The sequence below is a fragment of the Staurois parvus genome, unplaced genomic scaffold (assembly GCF_062004578.1).
Source record: "Staurois parvus isolate SC_StPar_1 unplaced genomic scaffold, SC_StPar_1.0 ptg000704l, whole genome shotgun sequence".
NCBI classification, from domain to species: domain Eukaryota; kingdom Metazoa; phylum Chordata; class Amphibia; order Anura; family Ranidae; genus Staurois; species Staurois parvus.
This window is the reverse complement of record NW_028318500.1, coordinates 2,754,713-2,781,002: the sequence shown is the minus strand read 5'-3', so window position 1 is coordinate 2,781,002 and position 26,290 is coordinate 2,754,713. Positions and strand designations below refer to the sequence as shown.

Sequence of the window (26,290 nt, the reverse complement as noted above, 5' to 3'; positions counted from 1 at the left end):
GAGTAACAATTCTGTGTCTGTCCCTGAGTAACAATTCTGTGGCCCTAAGTAACGGTTCTGTGGCCCTCAGTAACAATTTGGTGTCCCTGAGTAACAATTCTGTGGCCCTAAGTAACGGTTCTGTGGCCCTCAGTAACAATTCTGTGTCCCTCAGTAACAATTCTGTGTCTGTCCCTGAGTAACAATTCTGTGGCCCTAAGTAACGGTTCTGTGGCCCTCAGTAACAATTCTGTGTCCCTGAGTAACGTTTCTGTGGCCCTAAGTAACGGTTCTGTGGCCCTCAGTAACAATTCTGTGTCCCTGAGTAACGTTTCTGTGGCCCTAAGTAACGGTTCTGTGGCCCTCAGTAACAATTCTGTGTCCCTGAGTAACAATTCTGTGTCCCTGAGTAACAATTCTGTGGCCCTAAGTAACGGTTCTGTGGCCCTCAGTAACAATTCTGTGTCCCTGAGTAACAATTCTGTGGCCCTAAGTAACGGTTCTGTGGCCCTCAGTAACAATTCTGTGTCCCTCAGTAACAATTCTGTGTCTGTCCCTGAGTAACAATTCTGTGGCCCTAAGTAACGGTTCTGTGGCCCTCAGTAACAATTCTGTGTCCCTGAGTAACGTTTCTGTGGCCCTAAGTAATGGTTCTGTGGCCCTCAGTAACAATTCTGTGTCCCTGAGTAACGTTTCTGTGGCCCTAAGTAACGTTTCTGTGGCCCTCAGTAACAATTCTGTGTCCCTGAGTAACAATTCTGTGTCTGTCCCTGAGTAACAATTCTGTGGCCCTAAGTAACGGTTCTGTGGCCCTCAGTAACAATTCTGTGTCCCTGAGTAACGTTTCTGTGGCCCTAAGTAACGGTTCTGTGGCCCTCAGTAACAATTCTGTGGCCCTCAGTAACAATTCTGTGTCCGAGTAACAATTCTGTGTCTGTCCCTGAGTAACAATTCTGTGGCCCTAAGTAACGTTTCTGTGGCCCTCAGTAACAATTCTGTGTCCCTGAGTAACAATTCTGTGGCCCTCAGTAACGGTTCTGTGTCCCTCAGTAACAATTCTGTGTCCCTGAGTAACAATTCTGTGTCTGTCCCTGAGTAACAATTCTGTGGCCCTAAGTAACGGTTCTGTGGCCCTCAGTAACAATTATGTGTCCCTCAGTAACAATTCTGTGGCCCTAAGTAACGGTTCTGTGGCCCTCAGTAACAATTCTGTGTCCCTCAGTAACAATTCTGTGTCTGTCCCTGAGTAACAATTCTGTGGCCCTAACTAACGTTTCTGTGGCCCTAAGTAACAGTTCTGTGGCCCTCAGTAACAATTCTGTGTCCCTGAGTAACGTTTCTGTGGCCCTAAGTAACAATTCTGTGGCCCTCAGTAACAATTCTGTGTCTGTCCCTGAGTAACAATTCTGTGGCCCTAACTAACGTTTCTGTGGCCCTAAGTAACAGTTCTGTGGCCCTCAGTAACAATTCTGTGTCCCTGAGTAACGTTTCTGTGGCCCTAAGTAACAATTCTGTGGCCCTCAGTAACAATTCTGTGTCTGTCCCTGAGTAACAATTCTGTGGCCCTAACTAACGTTTCTGTGGCCCTAAGTAACAGTTCTGTGGCCCTCAGTAACAATTCTGTGGCCCTGAGTAACGTTTCTGTGGCCCTAAGTAACAATTCTGTGGCCCTCAGTAACAATTCTGTGTCTGTCCCTGAGTAACAATTCTGTGGCCCTAAGTAACGGTTCTGTGGCCCTCAGTAACAATTCTGTGTCCCTGAGTAACAATTCTGTGGCCCTAAGTAACGGTTCTGTGGCCTTCAGTAACAATTCTGTGTCCCTCAGTAACAATTCTGTGTCTGTCCCTGAGTAACAATTCTGTGGCCCTAACTAACGTTTCTGTGGCCCTAAGTAACAGTTCTGTGGCCCTCAGTAACAATTCTGTGTCCCTGAGTAACGTTTCTGTGGCCCTAAGTAACAATTCTGTGGCCCTCAGTAACAATTCTGTGTCTGTCCCTGAGTAACAATTCTGTGGCCCTAACTAACGTTTCTGTGGCCCTAAGTAACAGTTCTGTGGCCCTCAGTAACAATTCTGTGTCCCTGAGTAACGTTTCTGTGGCCCTAAGTAACAATTCTGTGGCCCTCAGTAACAATTCTGTGTCTGTCCCTGAGTAATAATTCTGTGGCCCTAAGTAACGGTTCTGTGGCCCTCAGTAACAGTTCTGTGTCCCTGAGTAACAATTCTGTGTCCCTGAGTAACAATTCTGTGGCCCTAAGTAACGGTTCTGTGGCCCTCAGTAACAATTCTGTGTCCCTGAGTAACAATTCTGTGGCCCTAAGTAACGGTTCTGTGGCCCTCAGTAACAATTCTGTGTCCCTCAGTAACAATTCTGTGTCTGTCCCTGAGTAACAATTCTGTGGCCCTAAGTAACGGTTCTGTGGCCCTCAGTAACAATTCTGTGTCCCTGAGTAACGTTTCTGTGGCCCTAAGTAATGGTTCTGTGGCCCTCAGTAACAATTCTGTGTCCCTGAGTAACGTTTCTGTGGCCCTAAGTAACGTTTCTGTGGCCCTCAGTAACAATTCTGTGTCCCTGAGTAACAATTCTGTGTCTGTCCCTGAGTAACAATTCTGTGGCCCTAAGTAACGGTTCTGTGGCCCTCAGTAACAATTCTGTGTCCCTGAGTAACGTTTCTGTGGCCCTAAGTAACGGTTCTGTGGCCCTCAGTAACAATTCTGTGGCCCTCAGTAACAATTCTGTGTCCGAGTAACAATTCTGTGTCTGTCCCTGAGTAACAATTCTGTGGCCCTAAGTAACGTTTCTGTGGCCCTCAGTAACAATTCTGTGTCCCTGAGTAACAATTCTGTGGCCCTCAGTAACGGTTCTGTGTCCCTCAGTAACAATTCTGTGTCCCTGAGTAACAATTCTGTGTCTGTCCCTGAGTAACAATTCTGTGGCCCTAAGTAACGGTTCTGTGGCCCTCAGTAACAATTCTGTGTCCCTCAGTAACAATTCTGTGGCCCTAAGTAACGGTTCTGTGGCCCTCAGTAACAATTCTGTGTCCCTCAGTAACAATTCTGTGTCTGTCCCTGAGTAACAATTCTGTGGCCCTAACTAACGTTTCTGTGGTCCTAAGTAACAGTTCTGTGGCCCTCAGTAACAATTCTGTGTCCCTGAGTAACGTTTCTGTGGCCCTAAGTAACAATTCTGTGGCCCTCAGTAACAATTCTGTGTCTGTCCCTGAGTAACAATTCTGTGGCCCTAACTAACGTTTCTGTGGCCCTAAGTAACAGTTCTGTGGCCCTCAGTAACAATTCTGTGTCCCTGAGTAACGTTTCTGTGGCCCTAAGTAACAATTCTGTGGCCCTCAGTAACAATTCTGTGTCTGTCCCTGAGTAACAATTCTGTGGCCCTAACTAACGTTTCTGTGGCCCTAAGTAACAGTTCTGTGGCCCTCAGTAACAATTCTGTGGCCCTGAGTAACGTTTCTGTGGCCCTAAGTAACAATTCTGTGGCCCTCAGTAACAATTCTGTGTCTGTCCCTGAGTAACAATTCTGTGGCCCTAAGTAACAGTTCTGTGGCCCTCAGTAACAATTCTGTGTCCCTGAGTAACGTTTCTGTGGCCCTAAGTAACAATTCTGTGGCCCTCAGTAACAATTCTGTGTCTGTCCCTGAGTAACAATTCTGTGGCCCTAACTAACGTTTCTGTGGCCCTAAGTAACAGTTCTGTGGCCCTCAGTAACAATTCTGTGTCCCTGAGTAACGTTTCTGTGGCCCTAAGTAACAATTCTGTGGCCCTCAGTAACAATTCTGTGTCTGTCCCTGAGTAACAATTCTGTGGCCCTAACTAACGTTTCTGTGGCCCTAAGTAACAGTTCTGTGGCCCTCAGTAACAATTCTGTGGCCCTGAGTAACGTTTCTGTGGCCCTAAGTAACAATTCTGTGGCCCTCAGTAACAATTCTGTGTCTGTCCCTGAGTAACAATTCTGTGGCCCTAAGTAACGGTTCTGTGGCCCTCAGTAACAATTCTGTGTCCCTGAGTAACAATTCTGTGGCCCTAAGTAACGGTTCTGTGGCCCTCAGTAACAATTCTGTGTCCCTCAGTAACAATTCTGTGTCTGTCCCTGAGTAACAATTCTGTGGCCCTAACTAACGTTTCTGTGGCCCTAAGTAACAGTTCTGTGGCCCTCAGTAACAATTCTGTGTCCCTGAGTAACGTTTCTGTGGCCCTAAGTAACAATTCTGTGGCCCTCAGTAACAATTCTGTGTCTGTCCCTGAGTAACAATTCTGTGGCCCTAACTAACGTTTCTGTGGCCCTAAGTAACAGTTCTGTGGCCCTCAGTAACAATTCTGTGTCCCTGAGTAACGTTTCTGTGGCCCTAAGTAACAATTCTGTGGCCCTCAGTAACAATTCTGTGTCTGTCCCTGAGTAATAATTCTGTGGCCCTAAGTAACGGTTCTGTGGCCCTCAGTAACAATTCTGTGTCCCTGAGTAACAATTCTGTGTCCCTGAGTAACAATTCTGTGGCCCTAAGTAACGGTTCTGTGGCCCTCAGTAACAATTCTGTGTCCCTGAGTAACAATTCTGTGGCCCTAAGTAACGGTTCTGTGGCCCTCAGTAACAATTCTGTGTCCCTCAGTAACAATTCTGTGTCTGTCCCTGAGTAACAATTCTGTGGCCCTAAGTAACGGTTCTGTGGCCCTCAGTAACAATTCTGTGTCCCTGAGTAACGTTTCTGTGGCCCTAAGTAATGGTTCTGTGGCCCTCAGTAACAATTCTGTGTCCCTGAGTAACGTTTCTGTGGCCCTAAGTAACGTTTCTGTGGCCCTCAGTAACAATTCTGTGTCCCTGAGTAACAATTCTGTGTCTGTCCCTGAGTAACAATTCTGTGGCCCTAAGTAACGGTTCTGTGGCCCTCAGTAACAATTCTGTGTCCCTGAGTAACGTTTCTGTGGCCCTAAGTAACGGTTCTGTGGCCCTCAGTAACAATTCTGTGGCCCTCAGTAACAATTCTGTGTCCGAGTAACAATTCTGTGTCTGTCCCTGAGTAACAATTCTGTGGCCCTAAGTAACGTTTCTGTGGCCCTCAGTAACAATTCTGTGTCCCTGAGTAACAATTCTGTGGCCCTCAGTAACGGTTCTGTGTCCCTCAGTAACAATTCTGTGTTCCTGAGTAACAATTCTGTGTCTGTCCCTGAGTAACAATTCTGTGGCCCTAAGTAACGGTTCTGTGGCCCTCAGTAACAATTCTGTGTCCCTCAGTAACAATTCTGTGGCCCTAAGTAACGGTTCTGTGGCCCTCAGTAACAATTCTGTGTCCCTCAGTAACAATTCTGTGTCTGTCCCTGAGTAACAATTCTGTGGCCCTAACTAACGTTTCTGTGGCCCTAAGTAACAGTTCTGTGGCCCTCAGTAACAATTCTGTGTCCCTGAGTAACGTTTCTGTGGCCCTAAGTAACAATTCTGTGGCCCTCAGTAACAATTCTGTGTCTGTCCCTGAGTAACAATTCTGTGGCCCTAACTAACGTTTCTGTGGCCCTAAGTAACAGTTCTGTGGCCCTCAGTAACAATTCTGTGTCCCTGAGTAACGTTTCTGTGGCCCTAAGTAACAATTCTGTGGCCCTCAGTAACAATTCTGTGTCTGTCCCTGAGTAACAATTCTGTGGCCCTAACTAACGTTTCTGTGGCCCTAAGTAACAGTTCTGTGGCCCTCAGTAACAATTCTGTGGCCCTGAGTAACGTTTCTGTGGCCCTAAGTAACAATTCTGTGGCCCTCAGTAACAATTCTGTGTCTGTCCCTGAGTAACAATTCTGTGGCCCTAAGTAACGGTTCTGTGGCCCTCAGTAACAATTCTGTGTCCCTGAGTAACAATTCTGTGGCCCTGAGTAACGTTTCTGTGGCCCTAAGTAACAATTCTGTGGCCCTCAGTAACAATTCTGTGTCTGTCCCTGAGTAACAATTCTGTGGCCCTAACTAACGTTTCTGTGGCCCTAAGTAACAGTTCTGTGGCCCTCAGTAACAATTCTGTGTCCCTGAGTAACGTTTCTGTGGCCCTCAGTAACAATTCTGTGGCCCTCAGTAACAATTCTGTGTCTGTCCCTGAGTAACAATTCTGTGGCCCTAACTAGCGTTTCTGTGGCCCTAAGTAACGATTCTGTGTCCCTGAGTAACAATTCTGTGGCCCTAAGTAACAGTTCTGTGGCCCTCAGTAACAATTCTGTGTCCCTCAGTAACAATTCTGTGTCTGTCCCTGAGTAACAATTCTGTGGCCCTAACTAACGTTTCTGTGGCCCTAAGTAACAGTTCTGTGGCCCTCAGTAACAATTCTGTGTCCCTGAGTAACGTTTCTGTGGCCCTCAGTAACAATTCTGTGGCCCTCAGTAACAATTCTGTGTCTGTCCCTGAGTAACAATTCTGTGGCCCTAACTAGCGTTTCTGTGGCCCTAAGTAACGATTCTGTGGCCCTCAGTAACAATTCTGTGTCCCTGAGTAATGTTTCTCTGTCCCTAAGTAACGTTTCTCTGTCCCTAAGTAACGTTTCTCTGTCCCCAAGTGGCCCTAACTCTGTCCCTAATACAGAGCGGTCTGCCTCTCTTGAATGACTGGAGGCAAATGAAGAATTCTAAAATGGCCGCCATTTATAGCTCGACCATTACACAGTGCTGGCTGGCTGGCTGCTGATTGGCTAATGCGATCACATGTCATTAAGGAATGCATTATGGGTCAGCGCGCCTTGTCTGCGCGCCTTCCCAGACATCCCCGCTCCGTCGCCGCACATGTCGCCGCCATTTTAGGAAAAATTTCGATTCGCGCATCCGAAGTATGCTATTTTTCGGATTCGGCGCGAATCGAAAATTTTCCAATATTCGAAACGAATTCCACTTCGCCTACTTCGATTCGCTCATCTCTACTCATCATAACAATGATGAAGCACAATAAAAATCCATATCACATTCAGAATAAAACATGGAACAGAGAAGCTGAACGTCATATAAACCATATAAAACGAAAATAATATGGATCAGAAATACATGAGAGTAACAAAACAGTATAAACATAAAAGATTTATCAACACCATCCATGGAAAAAGGGTCACAGCAAAGAAGAGTATAATTTGGAAACCCATATATCCCATTTAGTAGGAAAAATTAGCTACTTTGTCATGTAAAGTATAGAAAATTCTTTCCTTTAACATGATAGAGTCTATTTTAGAATAGTTATGGAAAGTGATAACTGAAGATTTACAATGTAAGGCTATGGCCCATAGAGCAGCAACACAAATGGTGTGGATGAGTTTTTCCTTATGGCGCAGAGCCCTTGGGATGGGTGGAAATATGAGGCACATCGAGAGAGTCAACTGTATGGTGTTACCTGAAACAGTGGAGGCAATTTCAGAAATGTTACGCCACACTGGTTGCTTTTTGTCGCTAGAACAGAAAATGTGAACCAGTGAACTCCTGAATGGACAGCCCCTAAAGCATACAGTTGTGCTCAAGAGTTTGCATACCCTGGCAGGAATCATAAAAGGTTGGCATTGATAAAATATGACTGATCATGCCAAAAAACTGTCTTTTATTTAAGATCATATGAATCCATTTATTATCACATAGTTGTTTGGCTCCTTTTTAAGTTATAATGATAACAGAAATCGCCCTGATAAAAAGTTTACAGGCCCTGGATCTGTGAAGTGGTGTCCCTGTGCTTGACAGCAAATGGCTGACAAAATACCAGGGGCCAGGACACAATTTCTAGTTGCCATGGCGACCTAGCACCTGGGATTTGTCAAGTCCTGTGCTATATTATATTTACAAGATGCTCTCTGCTAGCCCAATTAAACTGCTACCAAATTACACCCAAAAAGGGGTTATTTTCTGAGACCTCTGTGACTATAAAGTACTGTGACGTCATAGTGTTCTTTGGAAAATCGCTCTACTTCTGAGCGCCGGGAGGAGGACATTAGAACTGGCCACATGTCACATCTGCACCACTATAGAAAACTATATTTCTCATGATGCTAAGGGAAATATAAAACATGATGGGCGCATGTGCAGGCTGAGATGAGGGCAGAACTGAGGGCTTTGAACAGAGCTGAGGCATGGATGCAGTTAAAGTGAGTGGATCAGACCAGGAGTCTGGGACTCCTGGGTCCTCGGTCTTATGTAATGGAAGTTAAGGGGAAAGACTACCGTAAACCACTAAAGAAAGGATGATTATATCACTACCTGGATAGCAATTAATAGAAAGACAAAAATTTTACTGAAAGGTACGAATGCACCTTTACAACGATGCATTAATATTTCTACCTGGAGTTCTGCATTAAAGTCTAAATAGAGAATTTCATGATAAATGAACAACTGAAGAGCAATATCTTAGATTCTAATAACAAATTCTTGTAAGTCTAAGAGCCCTGGATCACATACGCTCATCCGTAAATTCATATCTCCAGCCTTACTAACTACAAAAGACAGTCAAATATGACAGATTGGGAGCCGAACCCAAGCTCCAGCTACCATTCTTTTCTTGCTCTCTCCCCCTTTATTTCCTTCCCCCCCTTTTCCCTGAAATTTAAAATGCAATACATGGTCATTGTTGCCAATCACTATTAAAGTAATTCGATCGCGATACTTTAGTACTGAAATCTACCAGGGCCTGCACGTGCTTCTCTTTTTTGAAACAGTGAACTAGTACCCTCAAATCAACTGTGCTTTATTATAGAAAGCACTCTTAGTTTTGTTCTTAGGTTGAAACACTCCTAGTCACCCTACAGGCTAGAGGGAATGAAGGGTGGACAAAAGGAGAAGACCATGGCGCAAGCATTAAAGCCGTGGTTCCTGTTTCAGATAATAAAGGACTTCTGATTACTCATGGTACAGAAGCACTAACTAAATCAAACAGAGTTATGAAGTCCTTGAACGTTTCCTGTACACAAGTCATATGGGTGGTTTAAAACCAATGAGAAGGCTAAAGGTACACTTTCAGAAGAACTCATCTTTTAAATCTTCCTTACATTTTTCTGTTATATCCTAACTGTCATGACAGTGAAGTCAGCTGATGTAAAAACAGACTATTTGGAAATAAATCAGGGTCATTGTACTAAAAGAAAAGTTTTCACCAATGAGAGTTAAAACGTAACATCAACATTTATAGCTTTTTATATACCTGGACCAATGCCAAAGCTCAAGATGTAAGCAAAAATGCAGACCATGCTAAGGTATGGCATCCAGCTGACTTTTTCCTGTAAAACAGAAAATTGAATTTACAAATTAACCTTTTAGGGTCACTTTAAACATAAACATTTTTTTTGTTGCAATTTTACAGTCAATCATGCTCTGTTTACCATCCAGTTAAAGCAGAACTAAACCCTTCTATTCTGTTACAGCCAAGGAAGCTACCATCTTAGCATCTGTTATTGTTACCATCATACAGGATTTATATAGCGTCAACAGATTGCGCAGCGCTGTATAATGTGAGGGAAAACAGTACAGTCACAATACAATTCAATACAGGAGGAATCAGAGGGCCTTGCTCGTTAAAGCTTACAACCTAAAAGGGGAGGGTCAAGTGATACAAAAGGTAATAATTATGGGGGATGAGCTGATGGAGAAAATACATGTAGGATAAGCTTCTCTGAAGAGAAAAGATTTAGGAATGGCCTAAAAGTGGACAGAGTAGGAGATAAATGAGACAGATTGGGGTAGGGAATTCCATACGATGGGAGAGGCTTGCGATAAGTCTTGGAGGCAAGCATGGGAGGAGGTGACAAGGGAACTAGAAAGCAGGAAGTCTTGGGAGGAAAAAAGAGAGCAATTTGGTTGTATTTGGAGACTAGGTAAGTGATGTAGCTGGGGGCCGAGTAGTGGATGGCTTTGTAAGTTGTTGTTAGTATTTTGAATTTAATTCATTGGCTTAGTGACAGTCAATACAGGGATTGGCAGAGAGGGGTGGTAAACACTGATCGGTTGGTAAGGTGGGTAAGGTGGGTAAGGTGGATGAGCATGGCAGAGGCATTCATGATGGATTGGAGGGGGGGGATAGCTTATGTAAAGGTTAACCAATGAGGAGGGATTTGCAGTAATCAAGGCGAGAGATAACCTAGGAGTGAATTAGGAGCTTTGTGGTGTCATTGGCTAGGAAGGGGCATATTTTGGAGATGTTTCAGAGCTTGAGACGGCAAGCATTCAAAAGTGATTGGATGTAGGGCCAAAAGGAGAGTTCCCAGTCCAGGATTACACCTAGAACCCTGGCATGCGGGGACAGGTTGATGGTTGTGCCACTGATCTTGACAGAGAGGTCAGAGGAAGGGTCACTTGGGGAATGAAATATTACGAGCTCGGTTTTAGGTAGATTGAGTTTCAGGAAGTGGTGTGACACCCAGGCTGACATGTCGGTTAGTAAGTAACTGATGTGTGAGGAGACTGATGTTGTAAGCTGAGGGGTAGAGAAATAAATTTGGGTGTCGTCAGCATAGAAATGATATTGAAAGCCATGGGAGGCTATCAGTTGACCCAGAGAGGAGGTGTAGATGGAGAATAGGAAAGGTCAAAGAGCAAAACCTTGGGGGACTCCAACAGAGAAAGGAAGAGGAGAGGAAGAAGTAGAACTGTGAGTGACACTGAAGGTGCGGTGGGATAGGTAGGATGAGAACCAATGAACAGAATAGTCATGGAGACCAAAGCAGTAAAGTTATTTGAAGAGGAGGGGGTGGTCAATTGTATCAAAGGCAGCCAATAGGTTCAGAAGTAGGAGTACAGAATAGTGTTGTCAGGGAGCGAGGAGCCAGACACACAAGGAGGTGCGATTAAAGGTAGGTTTATTTACACAGAAACAAGGCAAAAGTCTATGCAAGTCCGACAGCAACAGCGGATGACTTGGTAGGACAGAAGTTCTCCTGCCGAGGTCGTCTTCCAGGATAATCAAGCCAAGAACCAGCGGGAATCGTAGCCAAAGCCGGAGTCAGAAGCCAGGAAGAATGGTCGCCAGAGCCGGGGTCTGAAGCCAGGAAGAATGGTCACCAGAGCCGGGGTCAGAAGCCAGGAAGAATGGTCGCCAGAGCTGGGGTCAGAAGCCGGGAGGAGTCTTAGCCAAAGCCGAGTCGGTATCCAGGAGAGCAAAGAGTTAACCGAACAGGAGCTTGCTGCTGTGCAACAGACAGGACACGAATGCAATGGACAGCTGCAAACAGCAGACTTAAATGTGATAAGCTGCCAACTCCTGGGAGGAGCCGCAGAGGGCTGAAAGCATAAAGGATCCCACAATGCTTTGCAGACCTAAGATGGATGCCAGTACATGGAGCAGCACAAGCCCTGAGGAAAGGTAGGACCTTGATAGTACCTCCTCCTCAAGGGCCCCTCCGTGGCTCAACATAAGGCTTCTGGGGAAAGCGGGCGTGAAAAGCGCGGAGGAGGGTGGGAGCATGAACATCCGCGGAAGGAACCCAGGAACGCTCCTCGGGACCATAACCACGCCAATGGACCAGGAACTGCACCCGACCGTGGACCAACTGAGAGTCCAGGATGCGGCTCACCTCATACTCCTCATGACTGTCAACCCGGATAGGACGGAGCTGAGGCAGTAAAGCGATTGAAGACCAGAGGCTTCAACAGGGATACGTGGAAGACATTGGAGATACGCATCCCAGGAGGAAGAGCAAGGGCATAGGCAAACGGGTTCACCCTGCGGAGGATGCGGAAAGGACCAACAAAACGGGGAGCCAGTTTTGGTGTGGGCACCAGAAGATTGAGGTTACGAGTGGACAACCACACCCGATCTCCGACCTCGTATGAAGGAGTGGGCAACCGTCTACCATCAGCCTGGAGCTTCTGGCGCTGTGCTGAGTCCTTCAAGGACCTCTGGATCTGCCCCCATGAAGAACGCAGGGCAGCAACATGGTTCTCCACAGCCGGAATGTCCTGTGGCGAGAACAACTCAGGCAATACAGCGGGTTGGAACCCATAGTTGGCCATGAAGGGAGACATCCCGGAAGAGGAGTTGGCAGCCGAGTTCCTCGCAAACTCTGCCCATGGCAGGAGATCGACCCAATTGTCTTGATGGTCTGAGATATAGCAGCGAAGGAATTGTTCCAGGGCCTGGTTGGAACGCTCCGCAGCCCCATTGGACTGCGGGTGGTAGGCCGAAGAGAAGGAGAGCTTGATACCCAACTGGGATCAGAAGGCTTGCCAGAACCTGGACACAAACTGGCTCCCACGGTCCGAGACAATCACCTTAGGCAACCCATGCAAGCGAAAGATCTCCCTGGCGAAAACTGTAGCCAGTTCTTGCGCAGTTGGCAATTTCTTGAACGGAACACAATGGCACATCTTGGAGAAACGATCAATGACCATAAGAATGACCTTATGGCCTTGAGACGCAGGGAGGTCCACAATGAAATCCATGCCCAGGTGTGACCAGGGACGCTCCCCATTGGGAATGGGTTGCAGAAGGCCAAATGGAAGATGCTGAGGAGATTTATTCTGGGCACAGACAGAACATGCCGCTACATATCAGGCGATGTCGGAACGGAGAGATGGCCACCAGAACAGACGAGAAACGACCCAGGACAACTGGTTCCTCCACGGATGACCGGCAGTCTTGGAATTATGGTAGGTACGCAGCAGGCGGTGCGCAATCCCTCAGGTACGAAACATCTACCAGCCGGTCTCTCAGAGGGAGCATCAGTTTGAGCCACCAAAATCTGCTCCCCAAGGGGAGAAGTCAGGCTGGTACGAATGGCAGCCAGGATCTGATCCAGAGGTATGACCGAGGTAGGCTCAGAGTATTGCCGCAACAAGGCATCAGCCCTGACATTCTTGGAGCCAGGCAAATAGGAGACCACATAATTAAAACGCGACAAGAACAGAGCCCATCTGGCCTGACGAGGCGTCAACCTCTTAGCCTCCAAGAGATACGTCAGGTTCTTGTGGTCAGTGAGAATGAGAACCGGAACCGCAGAACCCTCGAGCAGGTGCCTCCATTCCTTGAGAGCCTGAATAATGGCCAACAACTCCCTGTCTCCAATCTGGTAGTTGCATTCTGCGGAGGAAAGCTTCCTGGAGTAGAACCCACAGGAAAGTAGGGGTCCATCGGGCGCCTACTCCCGTCTCAGAAGCATCAACCTCAAGGACAAAGGGCAACCCAGGATTGGGATGAGACAGTATCGGAGCCGGATTTCAGAGCTTCGAAAGCTAAGATGGCCTCGGATGACCACTTGTGGGGATTACTGCCCTCCTTGGACAGATCTGAGAGAGGCCTGGCCAGCGTGGAGAAGTTCCTGATAAACTTCTGATAATAGTTGGCGAATCCCAAAAAGCGCTGAATGGAACGAAGACCACTGGGACGAGGCCACTGCAGAACCGCCGAAACCTTTTGAGGGTCCATGGAGAATCCCACAGCGGAAATGATGTAGCCCAAAAAGGCAACCTGGGATCGGTGAAATTCACACTTCTCGAGCTTACAGAAAAGCTCGTTCTCACGTAACCATTGCAGCACCCGCTTGACATCCTGGAAATGAGACTCCATAGACGCAGAGTAAACTAGGATGTCGTCCAAGTAAACCACCACGCACTGCTGCAACAATCACAAAAGACATCATTAATGAACTCCTGAAATACAGCGGCCGCGTTACACAACCCGAAGAGCATAACCAGGGATTCATAGTGGCCGGTTCTGGTGTTGAACGTGGACTTCCACTCGTCACCCTCCTTGATCCGCACGAGATTGTACGCAGCCCTAAAGTCGAGTTTGGTAAAGACCGTTGCTCCCTTGAGGCGGTCGAACAACTCGGTAATCAACGGAATTGGGTAAGCATTCTTAATCGTGATTCGATTGAGACCCCTATAATCAATGCAAGGCCTCAATTCACCGCCCTTCTTTTTCACAAAGAAAAAGCCAGCTCCTGCTGGGGAAGTAGACTTGCGAATGTGCCCCCGGGAAAGTGCATCCGCAAAGTACTCCTATATGGCCTGATTCTCCGCAACTGAAAGAGGATACACCCTGCCACGAGGAGGAGTTGCACCGGGTTGCAAGGCTATGGCACAATCGTATGGACGATTAGGAGGCAGAGAACCGGTGCGCACCTTGTCAAACACGTCCAGGTACTCCCCATAGTCAGTGGGCAACACAAAGTCCGAGGTGGCACACAACACCTTATCAGGTCCACGGATGCAACCGGCCCCACACTGTGGAGACCACGAGAGAATCTCAGCCGACCGCCAATTAAAGATCGGATTGTGCTTCTGAAGCCAGGGATATCCCAAAACCACGGAGTAGTGTGGAGAAGAAATTACCTGGAAACAGGCCAACTCCCTGTGAACAGCCCCAATAGCTACTTCAACCGGCAGGGTCTTGTGGGTAACCTGCGGCGGTTGCAGGGGCCTGCCATCTATCGCCTCAAGAACCAATGGAGTAACTCGAGCCTGCAGAGGAATGGAGTACTGAGCAGCTGTCAGGGCAGGAGCTGTGGAACGGACAGGCAGGCCTAATGGCAGGGTCACGCACCGACTGACGACAACCACCACCCACAGACCGGAGTCCCTCAGGGCACGGAGTCTAAGTCCCAGGCTGCCCTTCACCAGGGCCCCTGATGGTGGGGATGGACTTGACGCAGCCAGGGACCAGGTCGCGGCCCCCGAGACACCCTAGCTGCAGTAATGGCCACCGCCAATGGGGTGTAGCTGGTAGGAACCAGATAAGACAATAGCGTAGTCGGGCAGGCCGGGTCGATAACAACGGGACAGACAGTACAGAACGGTAGACAAGAATAACAGGTCACAAGCCGGGTTCAGCAACGGGAGGTCAGATAAATGGATAACGCAGAGAATAGTCTAGTCAAAAGCTGAGTCAGTTTCCAGGAGAGCCACGAGAGTAGAAACAGAGCTTGTTGCAACACGAACATATGAGACACGAATGCGAAGAGCACGTGCGGACAACAGGCTTATATGTGATCAACCACACCCCTCTGGGGGATTGACCGCAGAGGCCTGAAGGCATAAAAGACTCCCACCATGCTCTGCAGAAACCCAAGATGGATGCCAGCACATGGAGCAGCATAACCTCTGGGAAAAGATCGGACCTTGACAGCAGCAAACGAACTGTCCATAAACAACCCGCCAGCACCAGAGTCTATCAACGCCTGGGCCGTCACTGAGCCTTCCGCCCAAGAGAGGACAATGGTGATTAGCGGTTTATCTTTGCGGGACACCGGGGGACGAGGAAACTCCACCCAAGATCTGCCCCGACAGGATCTTAGGTGCGAGCGTTTCGCGGACGGACCGGACAGGACTGCCGAAAATGCCCATCGAGACCACAGTACAGGCAGCGACCCTCCCGACGCCGAGAGGCCCGCTCCCTCTCGGAAAGGCGAGCAAACCCCAGCTTCATGGGCTCACCGCCAGACAAGCCATCCCCAGGAGGCGTGGGAGGAGAGGTAGGAACAGGTGGGACAGAAAACGTAGGCGCCAATCGGTTAGGAGGCCTCCGCAGATGCTCCTTAAGTGAAGGCCTCTCCCTGAGCCTTGTGTCAATCAGGATTAGGAAGGAAATGAGTGCTTCGAGCTCCACAGGCAGTTCTTTGGCTGCAATCTCGTCCTTCAACGCATCTGAGAGAAATTCTATGGCGTACTCAGAAACGGTCCGTGAACCCTGATGCATGGACATGAGCAGCTTGGCAGCAGAGGCGGAGCGAGCAGGCACATTGAATACCCTACGGAAGGAGGCAACAAAACCGGCAAACTTGTAAATCACAGAGTTATCATTCTCCCATAAGGGATTTGACCAGGCCAAGGCCTTGTCCGAGAGCAGCGAGATTAGGAAGCCCACCTTTGACCTCTCAGTAGGAAAAGCGTGGGGTATCAACTCAAAATATATGCCCACTTGGTTAAGGAAACCCTGACACTGACTCGGCTCACCCCCAAGTGCTGTGGAAGGGGGGCTGAACCAGTCATACCTCTGGGCAACGCAGGTGCAGCAGCAGATGCAGAGGTAGGTGCAACAACCGGAGCAGCAGCGGGAGCGACCACAGGAGTGACAACCAGCCTAATTGCACCAGGAGCAAGGTGCGCTGTGCGTGCAAGCAGCGTCTGCAACGCCTGAGCGAACTGATCCAACAAGAGATCCTGCTGATCAAGTCTGGCAACCAACATAAGGAGCGAGGGCGTACCTGCACCGTCAGGATTCATGGCATTCATGTAGTGTCAGGGAGCGAGGAGCCAGACACACAAGGAGGTGCAATTAAAGGTAGGTTTATTTACACAGAAACAAGGCAAAAGTCTATGCAAGTCCGACAGCAACAGCGGATGACTTGGTAGGACAGAAGTTCTCATGCCGAGGTCATCTTCCAGGATAATCAAGTCGAGAACCAGCGGGAATCGTAGCCAAAGCTGGGGTCAGAAGCCAGGAAGAATGGTCGCCAGAGCCGGGGTCAGAAGACAGGAAGAATGGTTGCCAGAGCCGGGGTCAGAAGCCAGGAGGAGTCTTAGCTAAAGCCGAGTCGGTATCCAGGAGAGCAAAGAGTTAACCGAACAGGAGCTTGCTGCTGTGCAACAGACAGGACATGAATGCAATGGACAACTGCAAACAGCAGACTTAAATGTGATGAGCGGCCAACTCCTGGGAGGAGCCGCAGAGGGCTGAAAGCATAAAGGATCCCACAATGCTTTGCAGACCTAAGATGGATGCCAGCACATGGAGCCGCACAAGCCCTGAGGAAAGGTAGGACCTTGATAAGTGTCCATTGGTTTTAGCTGTTATTAAATCATTTGTCAGTTTTAGGTTTCTGTGAAGTGTTGGGGGGAAAAATCCAGACTGAAGGGGATCAGGAAGGTTATTCTTAATGAGGTGGTCAACAGTTGGTTGTGGACCAGGTGTTCAAGGAGTTTGGAGGAAAAAGGGGAACAAGGAGATGGGCATAGCTTTTTAAGATTGGTGGGGTCCAAGGAAGGCTTTCTAAGTATAGGGGTAACTAGTGTACAGTGCCTTGAAAATGTATACATAACCTTTGAAATTTTCTACATTTTGTCATGTTACAACCAAAAATGTAAATGTATTTTATGTGATAGACCAACAGAAAGTGGCTGATAATTGTGAAGTGGGAGGAAAATGATAAATGATTTTCCAATTTTTTTACAAATAAATATCTGAAAAGTGTGGTGTACATTTTTATTCAGCCACCTTTACTCTGATACCCCTAACTAAAATCTAGAGGAACCAATTGCCTTCAGCAGTCACCTAAATAGTAACTAGAGTCCACCTGTGTGTAATATGATCTCAGTATAAATATAGCTGTCCTGTGAAGCCCTCAGAGGTTTGTTAGAAAACATTAGTGAACAAGCAGCATCATGAAGGCCAAGGAGCACACCAGACAGGTCATGGATAAAGTTGTGGAGAAGTTTAAAGCAGAATTAGGTTATAAAAAAATATCCCAAGCTTTGAACATCCCATGGAGCACTGTTCAACCATCATCCAAAAATGGAAAGAGTATGGCACAACTGCAAACCTACCAAAGCATGTCCATCCACCTAAATTGTCAGGCCAGCAAGGAGAGCATTAATCAGAGAAGCAGCAAAGAGCCCCATGGTAACTCTGGAGGAGCTGCAGAGATCCTCAGCTTAGCTGGGAGAATCTGTCCACAGGACAACTATTAGTCGTGCACTCCACAAATCTGGCCTTTATGGAATAGTGGCAAAAGGAAGCCATTGTTGAAGGAAAGCCATAACAACTCCTGTTTGCAAGAAACCATGTGGGGGACACAGCAAACATGTTGAAGAAGGTGCTCTGGTCAGATGAGACCAAAATTTAACTTTTTGACCTAAAAGCAAACCGCTATGTGTTTCCGCTAGGCAGAAAGCAAACACTGCACATCACCCTGAACACACCATCCCCACCTTGAAAAATGGTGGTGACAGCATCATGTTGTGGGGATGCTTTTCTTCAGTAGGGTCAGGAAAGCTGGTCAGAGTTGATGGTAAGATGGATGGAGCCAAATACAGGGCAACCTTAAAAGAAAACCTGTTAAGAGTCTGCAAAAGACGAGACTGAAGCGGAGGTTCACCTTCCAGCAGGACAACGACCCTAAACATACAGCCAGAGCTACAATGGAATGGTTTAGATCAAAGCATACTCATGTGTTAGAATGGCCCAGTCAAAGTCCAGACCTAAATCCAATTGAGAATCTGTTGCAAGACTTGAAAATTGCTGTTCACAGACGCTCTCCATCCAAGCTGAGAGAGCTTGAGCTATTTTAAAAAAACGAATCGGCAAAATTTCACTCTCTAGATGCAAAGCTGGTAGACACATCCCCAAAACGAATTGCAGCTGTAATTGCAGTGAAAAGTGGTTCTATTGACTCAGGGGGGCTAAATACAAATGCACGACACACTTTTCAGATATTTAATTGTAAAAAATGTTGAAAACCATTTATCATTTTCCTTCCACTTCACAATTATGTGCCACTTTGTGTTGGTCTATCACATAAAATCCCAATAAAATACATTTACGTTTTTGGTTGTAACATGACAAAATGTGGAAAATGTCAAGGGGTATGAATACTTTTTCAAGGCACTGTATGTTTTAGAGTGCTGTGGAAGATAATAGAAGAGAGGGAGAAATTGAAGATGTGAGTTAGAGAGTGTAGGATAAAGCCAAAGGGTGACTGCAGTATTTGAGAGGGAATAGGGTCCAGGGGACAGGTGGATAGGTGGGCATTAGAAAAAAAGTTTAGCAACCTCGTTTATAGTAGCAGAGCTGAATAAGGGAAGTGTTGAGTGTACCGGTGGACATGGGGTGGTAAGTGGGGTGGATATCTGTAGAGCAGAGATTTAATCACAAATTGTATCAATCTTATTTTGAAGTGACTGGCAATTTCCTGGGCAGTGAGTGGGTTAGTGAATAAGGTGGTGGGAGACGAAATAGAGAGTTAAAGGTAGAAAAAAGTTGACGGGGACTGGATGAGAAGGTGTTAATGAGAGTGATAAAATAGGTCTGCTTGGCAGAGTTGAGGCAAAAACTGTATTTTTGGAGGGCAGTTTTATATTGGTTGAAGTCTTTGTGAGATTTAGTCTTATGCCACAGACACTCAAAAGCAGAGCTGTGTGCCGGTGTCGTCTGTTTGCCAGGGTGTGGGGGTCAGGGATTGATTCTGTGTGTAATCAGAGGGGGAGTCTGTCCAGGGTGCAGGACAGAGATCTATTATAGACAGAAGTGACAAAGATTTCTATGGGTAATTGTTAGGTGGTTGGAGGCAGAGGTGGTGGAAGACAGGGAAAGAGTGAAACTAATAAGGTGGTGATTAGAGAGAGGAAAAGGATTGTTGGAGAGGCTGGATGGAGTGCATAGGTAGGAGAATACAGGGTAGAGGATGTTGCTCTTAGAGTAAGTAGAACCATGTACCCATTGCTTCAGGTCAAATGAGGAGGTTAGACTAAGAGGTTTAGAAGTAGCAGGAGTGTTAGTATTAAGAGGGATGTTGAAGTCGCCAAGAATTATTGTTGGAATTTCAGAAGAGAAAAAGTAGGGTAGCCAAGCAGAGAAGTCATCAAGGAAAGTTGTTTGATCTGCAGTTAATATGCTGCACATGTTATCAGTTATGACACCAGCCATTTGATGGCTTGACAGTTCAGTTGAATGCACATGCAACTGACAATACAGTATCTTCCATGGCATGCCTTACTGTTTTGGGAAACAGTTAAATTAATGAATTTAGTGCTTCTTTAAAGGGTAACTCAACTTTTGTAAAAGAAAATGGCAAACAAAAACAATTTAGCACTCAAGTACAATTGCTACACAAGCCAACTTGTAATTTAATATTAATAAAAATTAGCTCTCCTTTTCAATCTGTAGCTGTTGTTACGTTATGTAAAATTCAATACATTATGGAAACCTGGAGGTCTTCTATACACAATTAGCGCACAGAACTTCCCCAGAAATGTAATTTCCTGCTTGTGTGATTGACTCACTGATTTTCCCAGAAGTCTGCACGAAGATACAAGTCAAATCCTCTGCAAAAGGAATTATGCTTTTGGAAAGATACTCCCTAAGGGTTAATTACTTAAAGGAATGCAAAAACTGCTATTTTCCCTAGAACAGCGCAAGTGCATCAGCTGATTTGAAAGAATACAAACAGTCCCATTGGGTAATGAGCCTTTCAAGAACATAGTGGAACATACAGCTTTTTTCTTAGGAACAGAAACAGATAGGACTTTGCTACGAAGTTTGTTAAAATCCTTGCAATGTACATAGACCACCCAGAGGGGATTGTTTTTTTTTCACAACAAAAGTAGAGTTACTCTTTAAGTCAGTGCCCAGTTCAACAAGCTGCAAGCTAAAGTTGGGCATACTTAAAGTGGAACTTCACTCTCTCTATCATTGGCTGTTGCTAATTCTTATGCTGCTAGCATTAGTAAATGGACAGGAAAGTATATCATATATACTTGTTTTAAACTTTTGTTTTACATTTCTTCAGTTACTTCCTGGTTTCCATGCCAAGGCAAATTATGTGATACATCCCATGAGTCTTCAGGAGGGGAAGGTTCTCAGCTCAGCCAATGCCTGAGTTAAGGGCAGATGGATTCCAGGAAGTAAATACAACATGAATCATCTGCCCTTACTCAAGACGGCCACTGCCAGAAATGCCAGGGGTGTTTTTCAAAATGATCTCTCAGCAAAATAAAGCATGGAGACATGGATGGATGGGGGAGTTTGTTTTGAATATTAACAATTAATTAATTAGTATTTTTGGTTTGTGGTGCTCAGATGCAGTGCAGTGCAGATCCACTTTAATTATCCTATAAAAGGCTCCTACAGCTCACAACAATGGATGCACTGTTTGTTTAGATATTGAAATTGTATCCATGATTATGAATGGTGAAAAACCTGCTAAAAGAACATGTGCAGTGCTGGTACCTGCTGAGATAAAGCAACCATAAAAACCACAGCCCACACCGACATCAAACTGTATCCTCCCATCACTAGAGCCCGACGGCCAACACGGTCAATAAATAAAGTCTGAAAAATAATTTACAGACAAAAATAAGCAAATACAAATAAAATGGCACAAACACTAGATAAATATTTTCATAGGTACACCATAAGTTATTATAACATGCCATAGACCTGAATAGCATAAAAATTATTTATTGGTAAAATCCAATTATTTTCTAAGAATACTTACACAAGTGAATGAAGTAATGAGCTCACAGCTACCTGTGCCAATAACAACATAAGGGATTTTCTCCGGAGGTATCCCAGCTTCATTAAATATGTAGGATGCATAAAAATACATCTGGGAAGAAAAAACAAGGACATGACAACTAACTTGGGAGAAAGGATAAATTGTTTTTTTTTTTGTTTTTTTTTAAATGAAGATAGGAAAGGAGGGATAAAGTTAATTCTGGCAAATAACATAAACATAGCTAATAGTAGTTATTCACATTCAAAATGACATGTTCTGGAATTTTAAAGAGGTTTTGTTACCCATCTAAGCAGCTTCTTCAAATCCAAACACTACAAGCTATTCCATCACCTTGATAAACAGGAACATTTACAGACAACATACACATAAGGCCTGATTTACTAAACCTTATGTGCGTACACCTGCAAATTGTATTATCAAAGTATTTACGTAACCTACTATGCGTGCACACACACATGCCTAGCATATATATGAACTATCTGGCAAGTGCAGTGTGCTATGTATGTTCTAGTGCCAGAGTAAATAGCAGCTAATGCAGGCCATAGATGGGTCGAAAATCGGCCGATTTTTCTTTTAAAAAAACGAACAATCGGTCGTTCAAGTGGCTGACGTTACCACCAATGGTAAAAAAAATCGGCCGATTTTCATCCCGTCTACAGCCGGCAAAAAGTGTCCCTGCAGAGAGCTCTGCTATTTCTGACAGTTCTCTGACAGTTCCTTGACATTTACAGCGGTTGCAACATTGTATCTATTTGTTTCCATTTAGGATACAGATGTTTTTATTCGGAAACAAATAGATACAATGTTGCAACCACTGTAAATGTCAAGGAACTGTCAGAGAACTGTCAAAGAAATAGCGGAGCTCTCTGCAGAGACACTTTTTGCTGGACTGGAATTCCTCTTATTTTCATCCTACTTCTTCTTCTTTTTCATCCTCAGCCTCTTCTTCTTCATCCTCATCCTCTTCTTCTTATTCTTCTTCATCCTCATCCTCTTCTTCTTCATCATCATCCTCATCCTCTTCTTCCTCATCCTCTTCTTCTTCTTCATCCTCTTCTTCTTCATCATCCTCATCCTCTTCTTCTTCTTCTTCTTCTTCTTCCTCTTCTTCTTCTTCATCCTCTTCTTCTTCATCCTCATCCTCTTCTTCTTCATCATCCTCATCCTCTTCTTCTTCATCCTCATCCTCTTCTTCATCCTCATCCTCCTCCTTCTTCTTCATCCTCATCCTCTTCTTCTTCTTCATCCTCTTCATCCTCATCTTCTTCTTCATCCTCATCCTCTTCTTCCTCATCCTCTTCTTCTTCTTCTTCTTCCTCATCCTCTTCTTCATCCTCATCCTCTTCTTCTTCATCATCATCATCCTCATCCTCTTCTTCTTCATCCTCATCCTCTTCTTCTTCTTCTTCATCCTCTTCTTCTTATTATTCATCCTCATCCTCTTCTTCTTCTTCTTCCTCATCTTCTTCTTCATCCTCATCCTCTTCTTCTTCTTCTTCATCCTCTTCTTCTTCATCCTCATCCTCTTCTTCTTCCTCCTCATCTTCTTCATCCTCTTCTTCATCCTCTTCTTCTTCATCATCATCCTCATCCTCTTCTTCATCATCATCCTCTTCTTCTTCATCCGCATCCTCTTCTTCTTCTTCTTCCTCATCCTCTTCTTCTTCCTCATCCTCTTCTTCATCCTCATCTTCTTCCTCATCCTCTTCTTCATCCTCTTCTTCTTCCTCTTCATCCTCTTCTTCATCCTCTTCCTCTTCTTCTTTTTCTTCTTTTTGTCTTCCTCTTGCAGGTCACTGCTCATGCGCAGATTTTTTATCGGTAACAAATCGGCCGATTAGCCCATTAATGCCGCGAAAATCGGCCGATTTTTTTTCAACTTTACCGAAAAAAAAAACGGCCAAAATCCCGAAAAACGGCCGACCAAATAGCCCACTAACGATCCGAAAATCGGCCGATTTTATTTTCGGCCGAAAAATCGGCCGATTTTCGACCCATCTATGGCCTGCATAAGTCACTATGGGGGTTATTTACTAAAACCGGAGAGTGCAAAATCTGGTGCAGCTCTGCACAGACACCAATCAGCTTCCAGGTTTTATTGCCAAAGCTAAATTGAACAAGCTGAAGTTAGAAGATGACTGGATACCATGCACAGCTGATACTGAGTGTACTCGTTTTACTAAATCCCCCCCTATGTGCCTAACATGTAAAAGTGATTTTCTCTAATGTTTTCGAGCCCTGCAACTGTTAGTATTTTTAAATGAGCATACCATGGGGAATTAAAACTGCAACAAGTGTGCAGAGCTGCCATGAAAAAGACAGTAAAAATCTGTTTTTAAAAAAGTCAAATGACCTAGGGGTAAATGGGGGTGCTGTACTGCTTATGCATGTATCTTTGTGCGTATTTGCATTAAAGCACCGTCCGATGTATAAAATTCCATATGCTGATATTTGGAATAGAGATTCCAGTGATAAGTACCTGTACATAAGCTATATTTTTCTGATGACAGCATAGCGTTCGGCTCTTTTGTACTTGCCAGATAGCCTGACGAATGCACATTTTATTACTTAGTGAGTTGGTCACATTTTTTTAAATTTCAATTCAATTAATTGTAGGTAAAATATTGAAGAATACATTCTATACTACACTTTTTAGGAATAGAATGCATAATTTGGATGTCGATGGCAAATTAGGACCACATCATACACTGTGAACATCAGCTAGATAGGATCAGGAATCACAAATGCTATGTGTGTACATCCGCACGTTTGTAGGTCTGCACTGAAAGTACCATAACAATTTATGCCTGTTCTTCTGTAAACGGTACCAAGGAGCATTCTTCATTGGCAGCGCCATCACCTCAATATTTTTGAGCCAGTCATTGAATCTTTAGGAAATTAAAGTCCATACTGTCTGATAGAGGCTGTGTACATAATAACACTATAATACTAAAATCCTGTGCTCAGTAGAAAACTAATAAAACTGGGGAAAAAAAGTGGGAAACTGCCTGCAGACAATATCCTCATACAAGATATAAGAATACTGCTCTCAGAAAAATGCTTTCTGTCCTTTAAAATAATGCTATCATTAAAAAATCCAACAGGTCCCATATACAGAAAAGGTGAATCAACATGGAACTTAAGCCTTGCCAATATTCACTCAATAACTTCTCCCATTACTTCCATTCCACCGCCATGAGAAATGAATACTTTACTGTTTATGGGATGTTTTGAGCTTTTTTATGAAATTAAATTTTCATTGAACTTATTGGATTTGCACCCTAATTACGTGTATGCATGGAATATGTTTTTTTGCACATGTAAAAATATCTAAAAGGACAGCATAGCATTTTGATCTTTTGCTCATCATAACCCAAATACAGTAGGCAACATATTCACCTTAGGTATGTTTTCAGATACTGTATAGCAATTATGAACACATACAGATATTCTTACAGTGTATGTAGTTCATACACTGCATGTTTCAGTTTACACATACATAGTGAATAGAATGGTGTCAAAAAGACTAAAAGATGGCACGTGATCACGTAAACCAGGAGATTTAATCACACATTTTGACTTACTGAATCATTTCCACACAGTTGCATAGCACTGCTGAGCACTACTATAGTAAGAACCTGCCGTCGTAGTAATGGATCCTGGACTAGATTAAAAAGATTCTTTGGTTTTTGACCTTTGATGGCTGCCTGCTCTGCCAGCATCTCCTCCATCTCACTGCTAAGATTGCAGTGCCCACGTAGCCGCTGTAATGCTGTAAAGAAATAAAATTCAATAAGCAGTACCTCAAATATGTGGCAGAAGTTTATTTTCTGAAGATCCTAGCAGTTAATGAAGAGTGTCCACTCTTCCATACTCACCAGAGACACAGGAATCCCTGTCCTCCAAATCTATTAACAAGTATCGAGGACTCTCTGGAAGCCATGGAAGAACTAGAACTTGAAGAATACCAGGAATTGCATTGCTTGCTAATAGGAGAGGCCAAGTCTCTTCACTGCCAAGTATCTCACTAAGAAATGAAACACAAGACAATTATATCTTAGGGATGCCAGGGGTGATATCACTCTCACCAAGATCTAGCTTTTCTTCTGCCCAATTAGAAGTTCCCAGAATAATATCAAAGAATAAAAGAATTCAACAAGGAGAGTAAGTCTGCAACATAAAAGTGGTGCTGTTATGCAGACCTAAACACACAAATGAAAAGCTTGAGCCACTGTGGTCCTCAAAAGAAAATACAATTAGATTAAGATTTAGTTTCAGCTAAAATATCATTTTTGGGTGCACTGAACCATTAATTATTGTTTACCTGCCTCCCGCCCGCCATATAAGGAAATGACGGGCGCAAGGTGGTTCTCTCGTTCTGGCAGGATGTCATATGACGTCCTCCCACTCTAACCGCGCATGTGCGACTCAGGGGGCGTGCAACACGCTGATCGGTGGTGTGCTGTGTCCCTCGGACACAGCAGATCACTGATCAATGGAAAGAGCCGAAGACGTCGGCTCGGTCATGTGATCAGCTGTGTCCAATCACAGGTGATCGCATGTAAATAAGGAAATGCCGCTTATCGACATTTCTCTCCTCACGAGCTGTCACACTGACAGCTTGAGAGGAGAGCCGGTAATTGGCATTCCTCAGAGGGACATGTACACTGATCATCAGGGCACTGATGATCAGTGTGCCCTGATGATCAGTGTAGCCCCCGCAGTGCCACCTGTCAGTGTCCATCAATGCCAACTGTCAGTGCTCATCAATACCACCTGCCAGTGCCCATCAGTGCCACATCAATGCCAAATATCTGTGCCTACCAGTGCATATCAATGCCACATATCAGTGCCCATCTGAGCTGCCTTTCAGTGCCACCTATCAGTGCCACCTATCAATGCCAGTCAGTGCCACCTATCAGTGCTGCCAGTCAGTGCCGCTTATCAGTGCCAGTCAGTGCCGCCTATCAGCGCACGTCAGTGCCACCTATCAGTGCCGATCAGTGCTGCCTATCAGTGCCACCTAACAGTGCCAGTCAGTGCCACCAAACAGTGCCAGTCAGTGCCGCCTATCAGTGCCAGTCAGTGCCGCCTATCAGTGCCACCTATCAGTGCTGCCTATCAGTGCCATATATGAGTGCTGCCT

General features: G+C 45.3%; 1 protein-coding gene across 3 annotated transcripts in view; it reads right to left on the bottom strand.

Moving 5' to 3' along the window:
* Positions 1-26,290, bottom strand: part of LOC149445910 (solute carrier family 2, facilitated glucose transporter member 11-like) — a 68,239-nt gene that overhangs the window by 9,975 nt on the left and 31,974 nt on the right. For 2 of the 3 annotated variants that reach the window (XM_089653198.1, XM_089653199.1), the window contains 5 exons: positions 25,023-25,171; positions 24,729-24,916; positions 21,124-21,234; positions 20,856-20,957; positions 9,123-9,198 (listed from right to left, as the gene is read on the bottom strand). In XM_089653198.1, the coding sequence (XP_089509324.1) occupies positions 9,123-9,198; positions 20,856-20,957; positions 21,124-21,234; positions 24,729-24,916; positions 25,023-25,171 (626 nt within the window). Of the gene's footprint in view, positions 1-7,334; positions 7,391-9,122; positions 9,199-20,855; positions 20,958-21,123; positions 21,235-24,728; positions 24,917-25,022; positions 25,172-26,290 lie in introns of all 3 variants that reach the window. The other variant, XR_016306294.1, reaches the window with a different exon arrangement.